At 43.5% G+C, this 22,622-nt stretch overlaps 1 protein-coding gene across 1 annotated transcript in view; it reads left to right on the top strand.

Moving 5' to 3' along the window:
- Positions 1 to 22,622, top strand: part of LOC141128352 (protein argonaute-4) — a 146,278-nt gene that overhangs the window by 67,506 nt on the left and 56,150 nt on the right. The window contains exons 6-11 of the mRNA XM_073615596.1: positions 1,388 to 1,522; positions 1,606 to 1,693; positions 5,324 to 5,471; positions 12,136 to 12,255; positions 21,251 to 21,379; positions 21,515 to 21,648. Coding sequence (XP_073471697.1) covers positions 1,388 to 1,522; positions 1,606 to 1,693; positions 5,324 to 5,471; positions 12,136 to 12,255; positions 21,251 to 21,379; positions 21,515 to 21,648 — 754 coding nt within the window. The remainder of the gene's footprint in view (positions 1 to 1,387; positions 1,523 to 1,605; positions 1,694 to 5,323; positions 5,472 to 12,135; positions 12,256 to 21,250; positions 21,380 to 21,514; positions 21,649 to 22,622) is intronic.

The following is a 22,622-nucleotide window of genomic DNA, read 5'->3' on the forward strand; positions in this document are numbered from 1 at the left end:
TAAGTCTACTAGTCACTCATAGTGGGTCCTCAGAAGTTGGGACAGGCAACTGCCACAGCTCTGGTCCAGATAATTCAACAAGGAATTTCCAGATAAAATGACCTGACCTTAATTGTAAAGTCCTTTTTGCTAACTGGAACACAAATGGGTTCTCACTGCAGGACTGTTGCAGAGAGTGTGGTGTACTGGGGAAAACCTGATCTTGGTAAACTGGAGAGACATGATTTCACATTTCCAGCCTGAATCTACCAGTAGTAGCTGAAGAAAAATTGCCTTTTTTTTTTCCTTCTATATATTTTTTGCTGACTTGGAACAACCATTCTCCTAAGGACACAAATTAAAACTGAGCAGGTGGGAGAATTTAAAACCTTAATGGGCAGGCCTCCAGTTTTGTATGTGCCTAGTGTCCATTTCTCCTGTAGGCAGCAGGATAACCCTAGGTTGCTTAAAGAGGAGGTCCAGCCTCCCCCAGGAAAATACTGCAGCTGCTGAATTTTAATATATGGACACTTACCTGTCCAGGTAGCCTATGATGTCAGCACCCCAGCCAATCTTTGGATCGGCTGTCGGGTGCGGCCACCGCCATTCCTGGTAAGGGAACCCGGCGGTTAAGCCTTTCGGCTTTACAGCTGGTTCCCTTCTGCGCTGCTCCTTCTAGTTTGTCTGGCGGCAGAGGAAGGAGGGAGCCCAAACCTCCGAGACTGGGCCGCAACCCCGGCTCCTGAAAGTGGCGAATGGTACCTGGGGGCGGGGCGTGAAGGATAAGCGGAAGTTACGCGTTTTGAGTAGAACTGTTTTGATCTCTGACAGCCCTTTCATCTCCAGACAGATCATTGTGCTACTGGCTTGTTTTAGTCTTGGTGAATAACATTACTTTGAAGTTCATCCACTTCATGTCTAATGTTAATTGTTTCAAAATGTGTAGCGTTTATTAATATACATGTGTAATGCAGGCAGTCCCCAGGTTACAGACAATATAGGTTCTGTAGGTTTAAGTTAAATTTGTATGCAACTTGGAACTGGTACATATTGAAGTATAACTCAAGCCAAAAAAAATAGTTTGAGTTTTTTTGGCTAGCATAGGGAGGGGTTAACACCCCTGTAACATTTTGTTTTACTGTCTATGTTCCTGTTCAGGAGATTTCACATCACTTTCCCTTTTGACATTTGGAATTTGAAAATTTCGAGTTGTTGTGGAAACAAGGATTGGTGATAAAGCATCAGTGGAGACACCTTTTTCCCATGCTATTTCCTGAATTTCCCTTTCCAGGGGTAGATTTCTTTTCGCTTTCTGTTGTCTCCCTCTATTTGTGAGTCGTATGTAGGTCAGATATTTGTAGCTTGGGGACTGCCTGTAATGGGTTCCTTTTTTTCTTTTATTTTTCAGTTTCTGCAACTGCTTTTTACCGCGCTCAGCCTGTAATTGAGTTCATGTGTGAAGTCCTAGATGTTCAGAATATCAATGAACAGACCAAACCACTGACAGATTCCCAGCGTGTAAAATTCACCAAAGAAATAAGAGGTAATTTATATTCTTCCTAGATTTCACTGTTGTCTGTATTTGTGTTGTCCACCAGCTATAAACCACAACTTTTTTTTATACAGGTTTGAAAGTGGAAGTCACACACTGCGGTCAGATGAAGAGAAAGTACAGAGTGTGTAATGTTACTCGAAGACCAGCAAGCCACCAGACGTAAGGCTCTCGATTCTTTAGCAGTGAGATAAATTTAGCTGAAAGTGATTGTAAAGGCAAAACTTTATTTTAATTAAAAGAAAAAGTTTATACTTGCCTTCTCTGTGCAGTGATAATGCAGAGTGACCCCTTACCACCTCTTCTGGCTTTCCCCACCAGCATCCCCCACTCCTCTTCTGTGTGTGCCCTCATAGTAAGCTGCTCGCTATGAGGGTGTACATGAGGGCATGCTTCTGAGCCAGGCTGTGTGCGTCGATAGACACAGTGCAGCTTGGCCCTGCCTCCCACTCCCTCCTCATTAAATTTTATTGACAGCAGCAAGAGCCAGTGGCTCTTGCTGCTATAAGCAAAGCCTCTGGGTTGATAGAGGCGAGGGTGGGTAACAAGCAGCAGAAGGGATTTTGTCACCTTGCAGAGAATGGATTAAGGTGTAAAAAAAAAAAAAAAAAAAAAAAACGAATGCTGTTACTGAAGGTCCTTATGCCCAAGGTTCTATTACATCTTAATTTCTAGAGCCGCTATTGTGGCTTACTGTGCATCAGTTCATATATTTCATACTGATCATGTTATCAGAGTTTGTGACAGGTACTCAGTGTATAAAAAAGTAGTTTACATAAACTTAAAATAGAAAAAGCATAGGTTTACAAAAACAGTTTACAAAAACAATTTACATAAATGTTCCCCAAATTGTTTAACTGAACAACTGTTCTAGTATGAGCCCTAACCTTAAGTTTGCTATAAACACAAGATAGTGGTTGAAAGATCTGGCAGGAAAAGCTCACAATCTAAGTGATGCACACATTCATAGTGGTCGAATAGGCAGCCATCTCTGACAAAACAAAGGATATTGATGATTTGGCAGGATCATTAGAACCGTTTTTCCTGGCGTCCTTCCTGAGTATACCATCTGGCAGAGGACATATTCAGAGGTCCGGATAGAGCTTTAATGGTCTGCTGATCTAGATCATTGTAGGTTTGGGTATTGTAAACTATTGCCAAATCGATAGCAGCAAGAATCTGCAGATTATTTTTTTTTTCCCCCCTACGTGATCCTTTAAGATCAGGTGACCACCTAATTACCAAGATATTCATCCATTCAATTTATTATTTATTTTTTTTTAGCTTCTGTACTAAAAAAGGTATTAAAGTGTCTCTTATCTCCACATTTGATTGCATTTCTGGTTTAACATAGTCATTCCTTTTTTGAGATGGATGTAAAAGGGGGTAAGTGAAACAGATTTGAATATATTTGTTGAACAGCAGCTGCGGGCAGTTTTAACGTCTGCTGTCTGTAAAGTTCCTTTATCTGCAGGTTGACCAATCAATTTGTTTTAACTGTTTTTCTGTGGGCTTGTTGGTGGTTGCTGTGTTGGTCCTGCTTTAGGATGTCTGTTATTTCTGGATATTCTGTGTCCCTTAATGAACAATTAAGGAAGGTTTTTGATTTGCCTGTTAAAAAAAAAAAAAATAATTTCTTGGATTTCATTAAAGAACACAGGTCCCTTCTCTCTTATGATTCACTCTTCTAATGCTTTGCCACAAAACAGAGGTATGCTGAGGGCGTTTATCTTGCCTCCTATCTCTGTCCACTTTTTCTTTGACACTTGTTTGGCAGTGTCTAATTCTTCTGTAAATAGCAATATAACCCAATTGTCTCTGAATCCTGTCTTCCTTCCAGCAAAGGATTTTAGAGGCAAGTTCAAAATCCCATTTACCAAGGATTGAAAAGGCTATGGCTAAGTGCCAGACGAGGCCCATCCTACCTGTTAATTGCCTTGCATTCAGAAATTCTAGCTGGTATCTGGTCAGAATGGGCTGAATGTTGGCAGAGCCCAGATTGTGCCTCTGGTGCACACTGGTGTCAGTCACAGGTCTGCTCTTGCCCTCTACTTAATGGAATAGTAGGTCTCTGCAGCTCACTAGATGGTGCTATGGAAGATGAGGATGCCCAGGGCTCGAAGTGCATCTTTGAAATTGGTAACAGACCAGATGCATTCACTGTGGTCAGGGAAGGGGATATGTGAGGGATTTTAAGGGTTTTATGGAGAAAAAAAAAACAATTATGCACCAAAATAACATTCTGTTATAAAAGATGAACTTAACGTTCAAATCTTATTACATGCAGACAAGCTAAAATTTTAGCAGTTAGGTTTTAAGCAAAAAGACAAAAGTGGGCACACGGAGAACTAATATAAAATCATCTCCAACCTTTCATTGCTGCCATTAGGTGGAACAGAAATGTCAGTTTTATAGAGGTGCCATTAGAGGCAGTGTAATGCCTGGTACACACGGTAAGTTATTTTTTTTTTTTTCCGTTCAATCCAGCAGGCTGAACAAAGGAAAAAAACCTGAAGAGCTTGCTTTACGAACTATGCAATGTTAGTACAGCAATCTCCCTACTGTGCTACTGTGTTCTGAAAGGGGGGACCGCCCCCCACGCCAGAACACACCGGTCTGCCGATTGGTTGCTAGTTTTCCAGCAAGCTCTTTCGACAGACGCCGGTTATGAGATTGGCTTCTGTTGGACAAGGACCTGTACGCATGGGTCGTACGCCGCCCGGGTTCTACTGTACCGGCTGATTTTGGCCAATATTTGGCCCTTGTGTACAGGGCTTAAGTCTTGCTGGAACTTGTTTTTGATGGTACAAGTCCTGTGACTGTCACCTTGCATTACTGTTTGGTGATTCACTGGCTTTGGACAAGCATGTGTTCAGCAATCAGTCTCGCTTCTGCTTGCTAATGGATAGTGTGAGTGTGTGAAGGAGAGAGGGGGAGAGATTTTTATGCATAATATGTTTTTTCTCCATGTTACTGTTGTACAAATTGTTCTGGCTGCTGTAAAACATGGTTTTTGATTATGGTCAACTTAAAGCGCATCTAAACCAAAAATGTATATTGCAGTTTACCAGTTCGTACATGTGGCTGTGTTAGCTTTTTCTTTTTATCACCTGGTGATCAGGCCAATAAGTCCTGAGTTTTAGGCTGAGTTCACACTAGTGGAATTGGATGTGGATTTTTCCACATCCAGTTCGCGTGACAGGAGATTCTGACCGGCTTTTTATTGAGCCGGTTCACATATCTCTGTTGTGGCTGCGGAGCGGCTTGCACAGGGGTCCTGTGCGTCTTTGGCTCCATTTCAGGGCCAAATTCAGGCACAAATTCAGCCCTGATTCATCCCCGAAATGGAGAACAGGGACGCACCAGACCCCTGCTGCGAGCTGCATGTGGCTTATACGTGAACCCAGCCTAAATTTATGTAAAACATTTATTGCAGAAGAAAAAACTGTTGCTGTAACTCCCCAAAAAAGTTAACGAGTTCAGCTTTAATTTGCTTAGCCAAATCCTTTGAAATCTGCTATTGCATCGAATGCCACCCTCTTCCAAGACTAACAAAGCTGCAGTCCAAGGGTGTCTGTTGTTCCAGTGAATTGGAGACATCCTAAGACCAGAAGTGTTACTGCCTTTATCACCAGGTGAAAATAATGGAAAAAAAGAAAATGAATACAGCCACCAATTTTAGGGATTGGTAAGCTGCAGTATATATACAAAATGTTTTGTTTTAATTTCACGTTAAATTCACTCCCCTTTGCAAAGCAGCATCTTATTATGTCGTTATATGCTTGCTTATAGTTTCCCCTTGCAGCTGGAGAATGGTCAGGCCATGGAGTGCACAGTTGCCCAGTACTTCAAACAGAAATACAGCTTGCAGCTAAAATATCCACATCTCCCTTGCCTGCAAGTCGGTCAGGAACAGAAACACACCTATTTGCCCCTAGAGGTAAGAATTTCACTATAAACACTTTTTCATCTAGGCTTAGGTTAGCAATTGTAATGCATATTTGTAATTACCCATACTAGGCAATGCAACTAGGTAGCTACCGGTACTTTTCCCACTCTTCCACTGCTCCAGGTTGTTGGCAGACTGCTCAAGAAACCACCAGTAATGCTCTCCATTAGGCAGCATGTGACACATGTTGCCTCTCCACAATACAACGCACTCTGTGCCTGAGAAGCCAATCACTAGGCTTAAATGATTTTGAGGGATCGTACACAGCAACTTCTGACTTTCATAGAAATCTCAGGCAGTGGAGCAGGGTCACAGGGGAGTGTAAGTAACAAAAACATTGACTGCCTATGGTCTGTACTTGTTACTATGGGCAAAATAAAGGTGAACCACTTGTTACTGGGGCAATTTCTTTCAATTTTTGCACATCTTAAAATCATTTTTTTTTGCTAGAGATTACTGTAAATATTTATGCACGTATATATTTTCTGAAAAATCCTGGAGAATAAAATGGTGTTACTTGCAATTTTTTAGGACTCTCAATATATGCACAGATTTTCAGGCGAAAAATACACTATAATGAATGTTAGTGCCAATAAATGCGATATTTTACCAAAAATGGGTATAATATCAACAAAATATGGGGTTGCGTTAAGTAAACAACAAATATGTCTTGGTCTTTAGAATTGTGCATGCGAGTGGGATTGCAAAAGACTATGGTACATAAATTTCTCCCTAGGCGACATTTTAAAAGCCTTTACAGGTTATCAGTTTGGAGTTGACCATGACCTATGACCCTAGAATTAGTACTCACCTTTATGTTCACAAGGATACCTCATGTGTGGTGCAATTTTACCTACACAGATTTGTCCTATGCTACACTTTTGGGTGTGTTTTTGTTTTTTTGTTTTTTCTTGCTATCACAGGGGTGCCAACATGTTTGGGTCGGCCTTATGCATACATTTGGTATGTGTGGCATTCCTCTATAGACTAGAAACAAACCTGTGTAACCATGGCTTCCTCCTGACAGTGTGAAGGCACTTTTTGCATTTGAAAATACGTTTAATAAGAAATGGTTGTTGCCAGCTGTAGATGCTTCAGTTGTCCAAATGTATTAGCAGATGGATTTCTTACCTTTTAGTTATTTCACTTAGTTGAATTCTCTATTTTGGTTTAGATTTGTCATTCTTTTCACCCTGGGATTTGATTCCTACCCTGATAGAAATATATGTTGTAAATTGTATCTCATTTACTCACACTCATCCTCCTATGTAGTGAGTCTCCTTCCAACAAGGTTTTTGGGGCTTCTTTTGGTGCTCGACTCTCAAAGCACTATGCCTCTTGATTTTGTGACATGCAACCTCAACTGGTATCACTTCTTTCTACTCCCCTCCATTTTACAGATCGGTTTTCAGTGTACTCTGTTGGTTTTACACCCTTTGTGAAATGCAAGAGGCTTTCACTATAGAGTCCGTGTCCTAAATTCTTGGAGTCCTTCTAAACCAAGGGTCATATCCACACTCAAGTATAATAGATGCCTTCCCCTTTCTTTTTTTTATGCTTTGTAGGAATGTTGGAACTTAATTTCTCATAGCCCCCATCCCATTCAAAATCGCGCAGTTTGGGATGCGAGCATCTTGTATCGATACACTTTTGTTCAACAAGGAGAACTGGTCACCCCTTATGGGACTATTTATTCTTTTGAATATCTGCACTCATGTTTAGACAGCCTCTTGGCTCAGATGCTGGTCTGCAGAACACCAATGCAAGAAATACCTGTTGTGTGTTCCCTTTGCTGGGGAACATCTTTTTGGCAAATGCTTGGACACCTTAAATGGTCACCAGGGGGAAAACCCCCTTTTGCTCCAATATAAAATCCTAAGCCTCCCAATCGGGAAACTGTTCTTGGAGGCTAAAAAGAGTACTCTTGTGTTTTCTTCCAGTCCTCCCAAGTCTAACCCAAAACACCCCAGGTCCTGGACTCCCAAATAAGAAAGTTCAGAACATGGTTTCCATGGGCTAAAAGCTAGAACTGCTTTCTCTGCCTCCACCCTTCTTCATGTTGCCAAACCTGCCAATGTTCTGAAAATACTAGGCAACCTCCACATTTGCTCTGGTGCGGTTCCTCTCTCAAGGTTTCAGTGCCATTGTTCCAAAATGGGAAAGGTTAAAGGGTGTTTACTCTGGTTCAGGTTCCAAAGAGAGAGGGTGCATTTACCATATTCTGGATCTAAAGGTGCTTAACACATTTTTGTACCCTTTTTTTGGGCTACAAAAATTCTTCACTACAAACTCAGTAATTTCCTCTGTTCCATAGACTTTCTTGCCTATATGTACATCAGATATGTCTGCTTTCCTGCCCTGTCTTTCCAACACATCGCTTCCTGCCTTTTGCTGTAGGCACCCAATACCAGTTTGTTGCCCTTTAGTCTATTTAATGCACCTCAGTTCTTCTCTATGGTCTTGGCCCTTTCCTCCAACTGGTCTAGAAGGTTCCCACAATGGATGCTAGCATGTCTGGCTGGGGAGGAGTTCTGGACTTGGTCACCAGAATAAGCTTTTCTCCCTGTCAATGCTCAGGAACTCAAAGAAATTTGGTTATCCCTTCATTGCTGGACTAAAAGTTCACCTGACCAGGATTCAGTTTGACAGTGCCCTGGTAGTAGCTCCCATCCACTGTCTGGAAGGAACCAGAAGTCTTGCAGCTACAAAAACAGCCTGCCAGATTCTGGCATGAGTTTACCAGTCCTATCTGCTGTGCATGTGCCATGCATTGAAAATTGTCTGGTGGTCCTAGCCATCACTGTCTGGACTTGTTAGAATGGCCTCTTCACCCCAGACTGTTTCGATGCCTTATATCACAGGTGGGGATGCCAGACATAGACCACCCTGGTTTCAGGTTCAATAAGCTGAGCAAGTTTGTCTCCAGGTCTCATCTAGGCTTCATGGTGGACGCTCCAGTGACTCTGCGAGTAGGTCAACCTGATCAACACCTTTCCTTCTCTGAAACTCCTTCCTGGCCTTTCCACAGGATTGAGATGGAGGGCATTCTAGTGATTCTCATCACATTGAACTGGGCCAGGTGGACGTGGTACTTAGATTTTAACAGACTACTTGCACTCTCCGTGGGCGCTCCCACATCATCCAGATCTTCTGTCCCAAGGACCAGTTTACCATCCTGCTTGTTGGCTAAAGGCCTGCACTGTTGAAGCCCAGATGCTGAAGGATAGAGGCTTACCTGATTTGGTTATCCTTGTACTGGGAAACTTTCTTTAAAAAAAATTCATCACATCTGGAGAGCATATTTCTCATAGGAGGCAAGGAAATTCCCATAAAGTACTACATTGGATGAATTGTCTTTTCTCCTGTCTTGGTCTGAATCAGAATGTCAGAGTACCATCAATGGTTAAATCTTGGCCCTAATAACTTGTTTTTAGTACTTATTGGACCAATGTAAAAATTGGCATACCTGGGATTCAGCTTTAGGGACAGGGTTCTACAGTTACCTTTTCAAGGCACACTCAACTAGATCAGTTAATGCTTTGTGGGAGTTTTTGTATCCATCATCCGCTTCTCAGATTTGCAGGGTTGCCACCTGGTCTTCTGTTCACACGTTTACATTTAGGCAGGTTGACTTTCTTGCCTCACTGATGCCAGTTTTGATCATAAGATCCTTCAGGTGGCTATATTGAGCCTAGTGTGCTGACCTGTTGGTTTTTGCTGTGTTGCCCATCCCTCAGTTTAACTGCCTTTGTATGTCCAATGTACCAGAATTACTTAAGAGAAGTATGGGATTTTTTTTTTTTTTTTTTTCCATACTTGCCTAGGTGGATGCAGCATCGGTCCGATGTTGCATCTGTCCCATGGCGCCTCTACACTGAGAACTGAGCGCTCAAACACTGCCGATGGCTCAGTTCTCACAGCTCCCCAAGCAGAGCTGCTGACTGTCGATCAGCAGCTCTCTACTCCTCGCTCACTGGAGTGCTGAGCTGTGGAGCTGTGGAGGTGCGGGGAGCGTCCATCTCAGGCTCTCAGCGACTCACTGAGAGGTGTCAGTCCAGGCACCTGGCGGTTCCAGACTCCCATTGTCGGGATGATGCGGTGCCTGAACTGATTTCTGTGATGTCAGCAGAGAGCCGGCATCTTGCTCTCTGCTGAAAATGGGTCACAGGAGTGCAAAACAAATTGCACTCCTGTGATCCATAGGAGAAGTTCAGCCAATCGAGCTTTGGCTGAACTTCTCCTTTTAAACCTTTGCTTATTTAATGTAGGTTTTAGGAAAACCATTTGTGGACTTAGAATCCTTTTACAGGAGTACATTTAGGGACACAAGTCCGAAATGTCTTTCGTTCTTCTTTTTTTTTTTTTTTTTTTTTTAATTTGAGTAAGGCATAGGTGAACAAACACAATAATAAAGCAAAACTACTCAGGCACTGGTGGCCAAATCCAGGATGCATGTATGCAAATGAACTACAATTTGTTTTTGCAGGTAATTGCAAATTAAAATGTGCATTTTATAGAGCCTTGAGTTCAAGCTCACAAATTCAACTAGAAGAGTTTCTGTGCCCCCTGTCTCCTACCAGGGTTGGTATCCCGATGCCCTCCAAATTTTTCATGATTTAAGTGAAATGGGTTAGAATAAGTGAAAAGTAAGGGAGAACAGAGGTCCCTTTTTTTTTTTTTTTTTTTTTTTTTTTTTTTTTTTTTTTGGGGGGGGTTATGGTCCACACTTACTATTGCTTTGCTACAAAATGAATGGGAGGGGTTTATACTAAGGCTGTCCTAAAGCTTTGTTTGTCCAGTGTACAAGAACTAATTAATCCTGTGTCTCTTGTACGCAAAACAGTATTACGGCAAGTTAAAAATCCTATTTTTCTTTTACACCAAGACACAGGCCCCATGCTTGGTATTGGCCTTAGTGCTGTTTGCCTGCAAGACTGACCTCCTATGGTTGGAGGTAGGGTCAAACGGGAGCTGGCCTAATGTTTGTCTGCCATTGTCCAGTATAATCCAAATGTGTAAGAATTGCTACGTTCCTGTGTACCCAATGGACTTCAAGAAATTGATTTTACATTAAATACAAAAATATTTGGTTACTTTTTTTTAAATTAGATTTTTATTATTATTTAGAAAGCATAGGAAGAGAAAAAACTCTTCCTTAAAACAAAAAACAAAAACATACATCAAATTACATTGCCAAGGACATATTATTATCGAAATGTACAACCAATCAGATTGCTTCTCCTACATCATTGTGGTATATGTGAACTTACAATCAATTTAAGAAGACAAATCTCTACATGTCCATATCAGTATCTACCATTTCGTGTATTTTCTACTTTTAGTAAGCGTGTCCTTTTAGTGCTTTGTACCCCTACTCCGCTCCCGGTCCTTGAAAGGACGTTCGGTCGGTGCAGAGGTACCCTCCCCCCCCCCCAAACAGTGTGGGGGGGTTTCCAGCGTTCTCTCTTTAACTAATATAAGTAAACCATATAACTCGTCACTACAGAGTAAGACAACTTCTCATCAAGAATATTATGTCAGATTGATCCACGTTCTGAGTCTCTATGTCACCATATCACCCTTTGTCCACCTAGTGTGGACAGCCTCCTTCCTCAGAGAAGGGGAGCAGGCGCCTATGTCCTACCACCAAGTATTTTATTTTGGACCAGCTGTAAGGGGGCTAAACCAGGTACCTCCAACCAAGGATCCCATATACGTTCAAATTTTGCTGGGCTACCCCTATGCTGCTATGTCAACTTTTCCCTCAATAGAGTATTATTTATGGCATTAACCCATTCTGCGTGTGTTGGCGGCGACACCGAAAGCCATTTTTTGGCAACAAGTTTTCTGGCAATAAACAATACTCTGATAATGGCTATATAAGTGTGCGGTGTATATAATTCCTCGTCTAACCATCCCAACAGACACAGTTTGGGGTCAACCACAAATGTAAGATTCCATATTTTATTTATAGAGCTGACTATTTCAGACCAGTATCTTTGCAATTTTGGACACTTCCAGAGCATGTGTACAAGAGTACCGTTATCTATCCTGCAACGAGGGCAAAAAGGGTCATCTCTTCTGTGCCATTTATGTAGTTTACATTGGGTACGGTAAGTTCGGTGTATAATGAATAATTGTGTAAGTTTTTGGGAGCAGGAAAGGGATACCTTGGGTACATTCTCCATTATAGCAGACCATTCCTCATCTGTGATGTGGCCTATATCTTCCCCCCAGCTTGTACTGCATTTTAATGACATAGTCTTGGATACCTGCATTATTAGGGATTCATATATAGATATCTGTCCTTTCCTAGACATTGAAGTTACTAGTTGTGTGAGCACCGTGGGTATTTGGTTACACTTTAGCTGAAAACTGGTTAAATTATTCTAATACACAAGTTGTGATTTTTTTTTTTTTTTTGTCTCACCCCTAAAATGCTAAAACTGACTTTAAAAAACATAAACTCCTTACAAGTCATACCGCTTTACAACCAGGATAAGTGTTTCCCAGCTGTCTATTCTGTGCATCATACAGGTCATTCATATAATGGTAGCACAGTAAAAAAGGCAAACTGTATATTGACAAATATTACTAGACCTTTATAGGATAGGTTGAAAGTGCTTTGACACAAATGATCTGTACTTATTTTCAGGTTTGTAACATCGTAGCTGGCCAACGTTGTATTAAGAAGCTGACTGACAATCAAACTTCCACTATGATCAAAGCGACAGCTCGGTCTGCTCCAGACAGACAAGAGGAGATCAGCAGGCTGGTAAGTGCTTATAGCATTTGGTAGTAAACTTTATTTTTATCTTAATCATACAGAATGCAGGATGTGTGGTTATATTGGTTATATGTCACCTTAGGTGATTGGACTCAAAAGCTAGTGCACCCTCACATTATCCACCCATTGTGTGGGGCTCTAGTTGTCACCACCCTCTGGAGACACCAATCTGTTTTTATTTTTCTTCACTACTTCCACTTCTGTCAAGATCCTAATAGATATTTTAAATGTACAATCTATATATGTAAAGTGCGGCAATATTTGACAGCGCTATAGAAGTACTTGTTATAAAATGAGCTCAAACTGCTTAACGCCACAAGGCTCGCTAACCGTTTTTGTATTGGTTGCCTTCCATGTGTACCTTAGGAACTGTACCCAAATGGTGCATCAGCAGGGCTGGCCTGTCATGTTTGCTTTGGGCACTGAAATCCTGTGTTTGGCACTTACCTTGGCATGTGGTGCGCTAAGGTGAACGATTAGATAGCTGGAGAATGCTATACATTTCTAGGGCTGTGGGCCATTGCTATGGCACCTAATCCCTGAAGACCCCTTTTGAGGGTATGTCTCCAGAACCTGCAACATGGATAAGGAAGAATGTTTATTTGTAATTGTGACCAAGCCTTTTTAACCATGTCCTGTTGAACATGTAGGATGGTATTTCATTTGGTGTGCTATCCCCCTTTGGAAATGTATCCATTACATTCTGGCAATGTAGTAGACGCATCTTCCTTCCACCAATGTAAAGTTTAACCCTATGGTAGGTTCTACACACATAATAATGCTGCATTGCAAACTCCTTCTGGCTGATATACTTCCACCTGCCATTTCTGCTGAGCACGCAAGAATCTTGTTTACTCTGTGCTACCTGCTTCTCTAGAGACGCAGACGGGGCTGCATCGGTCATTGTGTCCCGTGATGACGTCACAAGAGAGGGCTCTGCCAGAGAGCTTGGTAGAGCCCACGCTTGTGATGTCATCACGAAACTCAGAAGCTTTCTGTGTATTCCTTTGAGATTTTGACTTGTTCAGCGCTGTCTGTTTAGTATACATGTGATTGGCATTGTGTTTAATAAATATTGGTTACCATTAATTTTATACTATGTGGAACGTTTCCATTTTTCATGCACATTTACCTGAGTGGCTGTCAAGCTGTCCTGAGTGGCTGTCACTTACCTGAGTGGCTGTCAAGCAGTCATCCCACAGGAGTCAACACTCCCATCAATATTTTGGAACTGAGCCATAAGACTGACTCAGCACTAATCCCTCCTACTGCAGTCAAGTAGTAAGCGTACAGTTAAAAACCACTTCACAGCTTTGACCTACATAAACCACCAAGGGGAGCTGAAAGTTGCGCACATTTGAAGGAGACAAGCTTGATTCTCTCGAGCTGGGAATCCATAGCCAAAATTGTTGGAATATCTACATACGGCAAAAATTTTTCTGATGGCTCTGTCAGAAGTGGGGAATATTATTCAACAAGGGACTGGACAGACTTGTGACCTGACCCAGTGATCCCCTGGCCTTTGTGGCATTAACCTGGTGATTCCTTTGACATTGTTCAGTCTGGCGTATGCGTTCCCTCCAGTGAAGCTTCTCCCTCAACTACTCTGCAGCCAAGAGGAGGAATGAATTTTGGTGATGGTTTCCTCAAATTAGCATAGGAGAACACTTGGTACAGAGGCATAATCGGACTCTAGGCAGCTGAACTTTTGCCTCTTCCAAATAGGCCAGACTTCCTATAACAAGACCCTCTTCCATCCTCATTTGCTGGCTTTAACACCTCTGTTGAAACACAGGTCTTAAATGATAGGGGCGGGCATTAAAGCAGAACTAAACTTTCTCAATTCACATTAACTATTTTTAATCCTTCTGCTGCTAGCATTAGAAGATAAGATGGGAAGGTATATTTTAATTCTACCATAATGTCATTCATCCCAGAAGTCTTCATGGGCATTTTTTCTTTCATCTGGAGGGGGTTTTTGATTTCAGGAATGTTGCATGAATCACCTTACTCTATATGGCAACAGCTAGAAATGCTAGGGGCGTGGTTTTCAAAGGGATTTCTTAACTAAATAAAGCATTGAGACGTGGGTGGATGCTTTGAATATTAGAAATGAATTTAATAGCATTTTCAGTTTGTGGTGCTTAAACACAGTTTATTTCCACTTGAAGGATTCTGTCATTCCCATTTGCTCATAGCAAGAAAATGTACTTGTCATAAGATCTACCATTGCACTTGAAAGGCCTGTTTTGTCTTGTGTGAAAGCAGGCACCTCAACACTTGGGAATATTTTATTCTTTGCATATAGTATTTTATTCTTTGACTATCCCTCCAGTATTGTCTAGACCAGCCCCACCAGTACTCTAAAGTGACAGGTTTTGATGTAGTCATTCTGTTCCAAAGATCTTTCCACTTTTTCTTTCTGTTGAGATGGGGGACCCGGACCTTCCTTTCTTCCCAAGATGGTCACTCTTCACCTTAATGAGGATATTCTCCTATCTTGTGCCCTGAAGCACACAAAGGAGATTTCACGTCATTGTCTTGAGGAGGTCTAAGCAGTTAGGGTTTACCTAGCTGCAACATTATTCCACCCAAAAAAGTTTTGCCTTTTTGTACTTTTGAAGGTCCCAAGAAAGATCATCCTGCTTTTCTATTCTACCATAGCTAGGTGGCTCAGGAAGCTTTTTTTTTTTTTTTTTTCTTTTTCTTTTTCTCTTTAAGGAAAGAGGGTTCCTCCCCTACCAACAAGGGCCTACTCAACCAGATCTGTTAGTGTTTCTTGGTCTTTTCGACATCAAGCATCAGTTTCGCAGGTCTATAAATCCTCAAGCTGTTCTAATGCAAAGTTATGTTTTTTTTTTCTGAGTTGATCTCTCGGCATTTGCTAATGTGATCTTTGGATGCAAGGTGCTTCAGGCAGTCATCTGAGAGTTTAGCATCTGACCTTTGTTTTCTTGTAGGCCTGGCTGCCGTTTGCTATATTCTTGCCCACCCCCCAGCCTCTTTGCTTGAAATTGTCTCATGGTCTGACTATAGATTTTGTGCCCTGTAGTGTATGATTACGGTAATGGGAATTTTGAATTCCATATTTTGGAGTAAAGGACAGGACATGGGTTCCTCCCCTCTGTTTCTCCTTTTCACTTGCAAAAAAAACTCACACAATGGGTGGAGTTATCAGAGTGTTCTTAGAGGCATTCCCCACAGAAAGCTTTTTCAAGTGTCCAGTCGCCTGAAGGTAGGCTCGTTTAGCCCATGGTCTATGACTAGACACCCTGTGTTCTTTAGTATACTCCAAGATATGGAATTTAAAGGCCAGTCAAAATTCCTCGTTTCTGGGTGTATTTTTAACATGGGCCCATATTGCTGCCTGCCTAGCCCTCTAATCAAAAGTATCCAACCAATGCATGCTTACGTGAATCTGAAGCTGTGAACTTAGCAATGTTTACAGCTTGCAGCCAATAACTACTTTAGATCAAGACAGCCTAAGCAGGATAAATGTACTTCAATATACTTGTATTTATTGTCATTGACTGTGACTGTACACCTAGTCCTCTTTGGTTTGTGCAGTCAACTTGCAGATAATTTTGGTTTAAATAAAATCTTTGTGGTGTTAAAATGTATTTGTCTTGGGGCGTGGTCTGGAGCTGCGTGGGGTAGGACGCGCGGCGTGAGGGCTCCGCTCGAGACATATCCTAAACAGCGATCCTTGGGGCTGTATTCCCCGCTAAAAGACGCCTGCGAGACCCGGTTCACTTGCCTACCTTGTGACTGACATGTCCCCTCCAAAACGATCCGGAGCGGCGGCAAAATTGGCTCAATACCGCCATGACGATTGAGACCCAGGAGAGGAAGATGGCGCCGCAGTCTCCTGCACCAGACGATCAGGCTTCCGGAGACACAGCCAGAGTGCTGGAGGCTATAGCCCTCTGCCAATCCACCCTCACCTCCAGGATTGAGGAGGTGAAGGTCGACATTTCTTTAATCCGGCAGGATGTCCACAAGCTCCGTGAGAGGGTGACCGAGGGGGAACACCGCGTTGACCACGTGGAGGAGGACCTGCATCCATTGCAAATCACCACCGAGCAGCTACAGCATCAATTGAATATGGTTCTCTCCAAACAAGACGACATGGAGAACCGCCTCAGGAGATGCAATCTCCGCTTTGTAGGACTCCCTGAGAGGGCTGAGGGTGCCGACCCCCCCCCCCCCCCACCTACCTGGAAAACCTGCTCGTTAATACCTTTGGCAGAGAGGCCTTCTCCTCCACATTTGTTGTGGAGTGCGCCCACCGCCTTGCTGCAAAACCTCCACCTGTGGGTGCCCCGCCAAGAACTTTCACCTCCAAGTTCTTAAACTATCGGGATACGATCCTTCGGCTTACATGCGAGAGAGGAAACATTCCCCTGGGCAACTTGACTGTGGCGGTTTACCCGGATTTCTCCGCCAAGATTCAAAAGAAAAGAGCGCGCCCCCCCCCCCCCCCCCCCCCCCCGATCTAGTTGGTCACCTTGAGACTGTGGCCCACTTGCCACCACTGATTGTTACCAACCCGCAAATGTTTCCCTGTCCAGCCTCTGCCCCCTCCATCCTGATGGACGGCAGTGTGTTGAATCTGCTTTGCTGGTACAGAGTCTATGCAGTTAGATTTTAGTTTTTTTATGCATTGTTTTGTTTTTTTGATCTTCATATTGACATGCCGCATGCACAACCTTAGAAGCTGGCATCGACAGCTTTGGTTTGTTCTCTCAGGCATATAATACCCCTGAGCAGGGTATGGTTACTACGTACTCTGTTGTATTCAGTTACAGGTATGGGGCTCCCCATTTGAATTCTACAGCCCTCGGTTATTCAGTGCACCTGTGTATTATGTTAGAAACTGTGTTGAGATAAGTATCCTATTTTGCACTGTTTGCCGCGTCCTGAGGGTCCGACTGCACCTACTAGCCCACAACTTTATGCCATGGCTTCACTTAAAATTTTAACCTGGAATGTTCGGGGCCTCTGCGAGAGGGCTAAACGAACAGCGGTACTCTCGCATCTCAAATCCCAGCGAGCAGATATTTTTATCCTGGTTAAAAATCATCTTACAGGTCAAAAACAACTCTGCTTCAAAAAGCCATGGGTGGGCTGGCTATACCAGGCCCCACACACATCCAATTCCCGTGGGATTGCAATCCTTATTGCCAAAACGGTGCAATTTCAGCTTCACACCCTGCAGTCGGACCCTCAGGGCCGGACGTTATTTATGCATGCTACAGTTGGGGGCCTGGAGATCCTTCTTATGGCCTTTTATATCCCCCCCCCCATTTCAGTTTGCCATGTTCCAACAGGGTGTTTCCTTCATGTCTCATCCCTCGGTGCTGGCAGTCTGGGCGGGGGACTTCAACACGGTCATAAACCCACATCTAGATAGACTAAGTCCCGCTAATCCCCCCCTTCAACACCCAACACCACCAGATTTGGTAAATTCCTCACAGAATTTGCCCTCACTGACTCCTGGAGACATATGCACCCGTCAAAACCACGTTTCTCCTTTTTCACACCCTCACGATCGTCCATGTCCCGTATAGATCTTATTCTCCTTGCCCCCCCTCTTATTGCCTAGATGTGGGCTTTGATGCCAGAGTGCTCTCTGACCACTCCCCATATTGGATCAAGCTTCGGCTGCCGTCTCCCCCTACTGCTAGGATATGGAGGCTGAACCCATTTTGGCTTACCATTCTCCCTAATCTGGATGGTATCCAGCGTGAATGGGGACACTACTTTCGCATCAATGACGGTACTGCCCGGGTTTGCTCCATATGGGAGGCCTTCAAAGCACACGTCCGTATGATCCTCTCCATGCGCATCAATCGTCATAAGGCCACCTCCAAACAGCTGCTTCACCAAGCAGAGGATCACCTAAACACCTTAGAACAAGCTTTTCAGGATAACCCAACGGCTGCCAATGCCTCTTGTACACATGCACTCCAGACTCACAAATCAGCTACACTTCGAAAGGGCCAAACAAGGTATTTTCTTCAGCAAACAGCGTGTCTTCGAAGATAGCGAGTTGGCAAGCTCCTCGCATACATGGCCCACTTAGACCATAAACCCCCGGTAGTGATATCTCTTCATTCGCCCTCCGGTATTAAGATATCATATCCTGACCAGGTGGCTGAAGAGTTCAGGTCCTTTTACTCCGCTCTCTATTCTTCCACTTCCCAACACTCTCTGGCTGAACTCTCAGACTTCCTACAAGATATAGACTTCCCTACACTGTCACCCCCACAAATAGCTGAACTGGAAGCACCAATTACCACGGAATGCATTTCAGAAGCTATTGCTCTACTCCCCACATCCAAGGCACCTGGTTCTGACGGGCTCCCCCTCGAGTTCTACAAACAACTTAGTGAGACTTTAATTCCCAAGCGTTGCAAACTATATGCGCATATCTTCGATACAAATACTCTTCCAACTTCCATGAGCGAAGCCCTTATTGTTCTTATACCTAAACCGGGCACAGTCCCACTCTTCCCCGGGTCGTACAGACCTATATCCCTTCTCCAACTAGACGTTAAGATACTGGCAAAAATTTTGGCCGTGCGTCTTAACAAAGTAATATCCAGCCTAGTACACCCCGATCAGACTGGCTTTATGCCAGATAAAAACATGGCCTTTAATCTGAGGCGGCTCCACACGAATCTCCAAGCTCAACATACAGACATAGGCACCAGAGTAGTGGTCAGCTTGGACGCTGCTAAAGTGTTTGACTCTGTAGAGTGGAGCTATTTATGGGAATGCCTCAAAAGATTTGGCTTCGGCCCAAAATTCATAAAATGGCTCCAACTCTTATACCAGGCCCCCACAGCAAGCATACAGGTAAATGGCAGGATCTCCCCCTCCTTCCCACTATCTTGCGGTACGTGCCAGGGCTGCCCAATCTCGCCTATGCTCTATGCCCTTGCTCTATGCCCTTGCTGTAGAACCCCTTGCGATAGCTCTTCGATATCACCCCGAATCAGGGGCCTTCGCTGTGGTCAGACGACGGAGGTAATAAGCCTATACGCCGATGACATGCTCCTCTACCTCTCTGACTCAGGCCCCTCACTCTAGACCGCTCTTCGTACCATCACAGACTTTGGGGCGTTCTCTGGGCTTCAGATACACTGGACTAACTCTCAAATCCTCCCACTAGATATGGGCGCCCCTATGGCCGACCAAGCCACTCTCCCCCTGGTTAGGGCAAGCACCATTAAATATTTGGGTATCCACATCTCCCGATCTCTCACTGACTTTATTACCCTTAACATTGAACCACTGTTTAATACACTAAAAACCAAAACACAGACATGGTCCAGACTCCCTCTAGGGGTCATGGGCCGAATTAGCCTGGTGAAAATGATCCTCCTTCCTAAGTTACTATATATTTTTTGGCAAGCCCCAGTACCCCTCCCTGTGCGTATATTCAAATCAATGGAATCTATCCTTAACTCTTTCATATGGGGCTCATCCCGTCATAAATTATCAATGAAGGTTCTAAAATGTCCAACTGAGTTGGGAGGCACAGCGCTCCCTGACCTATTCACGTACTACATAGCATCTCAACTTTCTCACTTCTTCCACTTCACCCACACCGACAGAACTCGCTACTCCCACATGGTCTGCTCACAATTCCACGGCCAGATACCTCACCCCTTCCAAATCCTATTCTGCGTACCCCGGGGGTTGTCTCATGGTAGTGACGAGAGACGCATGCTGTCACATCATTGTAAGATCTGGCAGACTGCCATGCGACTGGGCCAAGCACCCTCTCCTCACTCCCACACTCCCCTATGGGATAACCCCGCTTTGCCTGAACTTGTCACAATTCCTGATCATAGTTTATGGGTTGCTAGAGGTGTAATTTACCTGCCACAAGTTGTAGCCAACGGGTCGGTTAAATCATTTCAAACACTTAAAGAAAACTTCGATTTACCAAACCACATGTTCTTTCGTTACCTCCAACTGCGGCATGCACTCAATACACAGCTTGGCGACCCTGTCCCCGCCCTTGAGGTCCCACTATTAGTGGACATAGTCCTGGGGGAAGACCCCAAGAAACTGATTTCCCAAATATACACATATCTCATGCGGCCTGCAGCTGACACCATCACATTATCCCATCTATATGTCCTTCACAGATCATACTTGACTCCGGTTCGCATATCCAAATACAAACATGATCATAACCCCAATTGCCCAGACTGTGGCCACCACATGGCCTCTTTTTTTCACTTGTTATGGGCCTGCCCATCCATACAGGGGTTTTGGACACAGGTGGTGAGATTTCTACACGCCCGCATGGGCTCCCCGCTGTCCCTTTGCCCCCGTCAGTGTGTGCTGGGTCTCCTTTCACTCTCAGAGCGACAAATATTTAAACACTTTTCTGCAGGAGACATTATTCCTTGCCAGGTTGCTGATTGCTAGAACATGGCTGAGGGGGACCCCCCCCCCCCCCCCCCCACACACACACACTGCGGAAATGGATCAGGGCTGTAAATATTACTCTTCCCTATAAAAAGGTGCTTTATACCCATAGGTGCTGCCCCGGTAAATATTACAAAATCTGGGATAGATGGCTCGAGGATACCTCCACCTGTGACGTAAGAGATTAAGCTTACTGCCTCCTTGTGTGCAAAGGAGGGGGAGAGATTGCGTGATGCCCTCACGACTCCCTTATTGACTTTCTCCCTCCCCCTTTGTATTCAAACAACTCAACTACCCAATATGCTCCAACATATTAATGTCTCCTTTCTTACTCCTGCATTACTATACCGCAGATGTCAGCTGTGCAATGTAATAAATGTAACACCATATGTGCATGTCAATTGGATTGATTCGTAAATGTAGTGCATGTTGCACTGTTTACCCGTGTGTTTATAAATTTTCTACTATGCTCAATAAAAGCTACTTTTGAATTAAAAGAAAAAAATTAAAAAAAAAAAATGTATTTGTCTTGTAGGTAAAGAGCAACAGTATGGTTGGGGGACCAGACCCATACCTGAAGGAGTTTGGTATTGTTGTACATAATGAAATGACCGAGCTTACAGGCAGGGTGCTTCCAGCTCCTATGCTTCAATATGGAGGACGGGTAGGTTTCTTAAGTAAAATGTTACCTAGATATGCCAGAGGTAATGCCTAAAATATTGTGCCAACCAGATTAGTTTTAAATAAGCACTTATAAACCCCAATAACTGCCCACTGACGCATGCTACTTTCTTGTCAGAATAAAACAGTAGCCACTCCAAACCAAGGTGTCTGGGATATGAGAGGGAAGCAGTTCTACGCTGGTATTGAAATAAAAGTCTGGGCTGTTGCCTGCTTTGCCCCACAGAAACAGTGCAGAGAAGACTTGTTAAAGTAAGTGCACCTTTTTTTTTTTTTTTCCTCATCAGACTATTTAGAGCAGCCTATAGAACCATCTTTTTTCTAAATGTCGTAAATCTTTCTCATACAGATTATTTATTTTTTTTGATTAAAATTTCGAAGGTTTGATATTTGCTTCCATATTTATGGGAGAATGGTGCATATACAAAATAAGTACAGGTATTTGTGAATTTTTAAATGCAACAAAGTTCAACCATGCACAGCTTTTACAGCCACATGGGAAAAAATTCTTCCTGACCTTTGAAGGTTGATAAGATCAACTCCTTTGGATGCCCTTGTAATCCTTATAGCTTTGGATATCGAAAGAATTTTAATAATCTTTTATTCCCAAGCCCTTCTCCAGCTTTGCTTTTACCAGCAGAATTTCTTTTAAAGCAGTTGTAAACCCTCATGGTTTTTCACCTTAATGCATTAAGGTGAAAGTACTTCTTCTTTGCTGCAGCTGCCCCCCAGAGCCCCCCTTTTTCTTACCTGAACTTAATCATTTCAGCGACGAGGACAAGCACAGCAGCTCCAGCCACTGTCTCAGGTCTTCATTGGATAATTGATAGCAGCGGGAGCCATTGGCTCCCACTGCTGTCAATCAAATTTAGTCACATGAGCGCAATGAACGCAGCAGCAAGACTCGGGGGTGCGCACGCAGGAGTGCTCCCATGGAAAGCGGCTCTCTGTGGGGGCACTCGAAGAGGAGTCAGGAGCGCCACTGTGGGACCCCAGAAAGGAGGCCTGCTGTGTGCAAAACCCTTGCATAGAGCAGGTAAGTATAACATGTTTTGTATTTGTAAAGGTGTTTTTTTTTTTTTTTTATCACTTAAATGCATAGGGAGCTCTGTAGAGCTTTAAAACGGTGTTTCAGTATTGTGGCATTAACTGGCCATACTGCCATTTTAAAAAGACCTTTGTGTAATACTTCACATTCCTGATGGGCTTAAATCATTGGCAGTACA

Source organism: Aquarana catesbeiana, linkage group LG02, assembly GCF_042186555.1.
Source record: "Aquarana catesbeiana isolate 2022-GZ linkage group LG02, ASM4218655v1, whole genome shotgun sequence".
Lineage (NCBI taxonomy): Eukaryota > Metazoa > Chordata > Amphibia > Anura > Ranidae > Aquarana > Aquarana catesbeiana.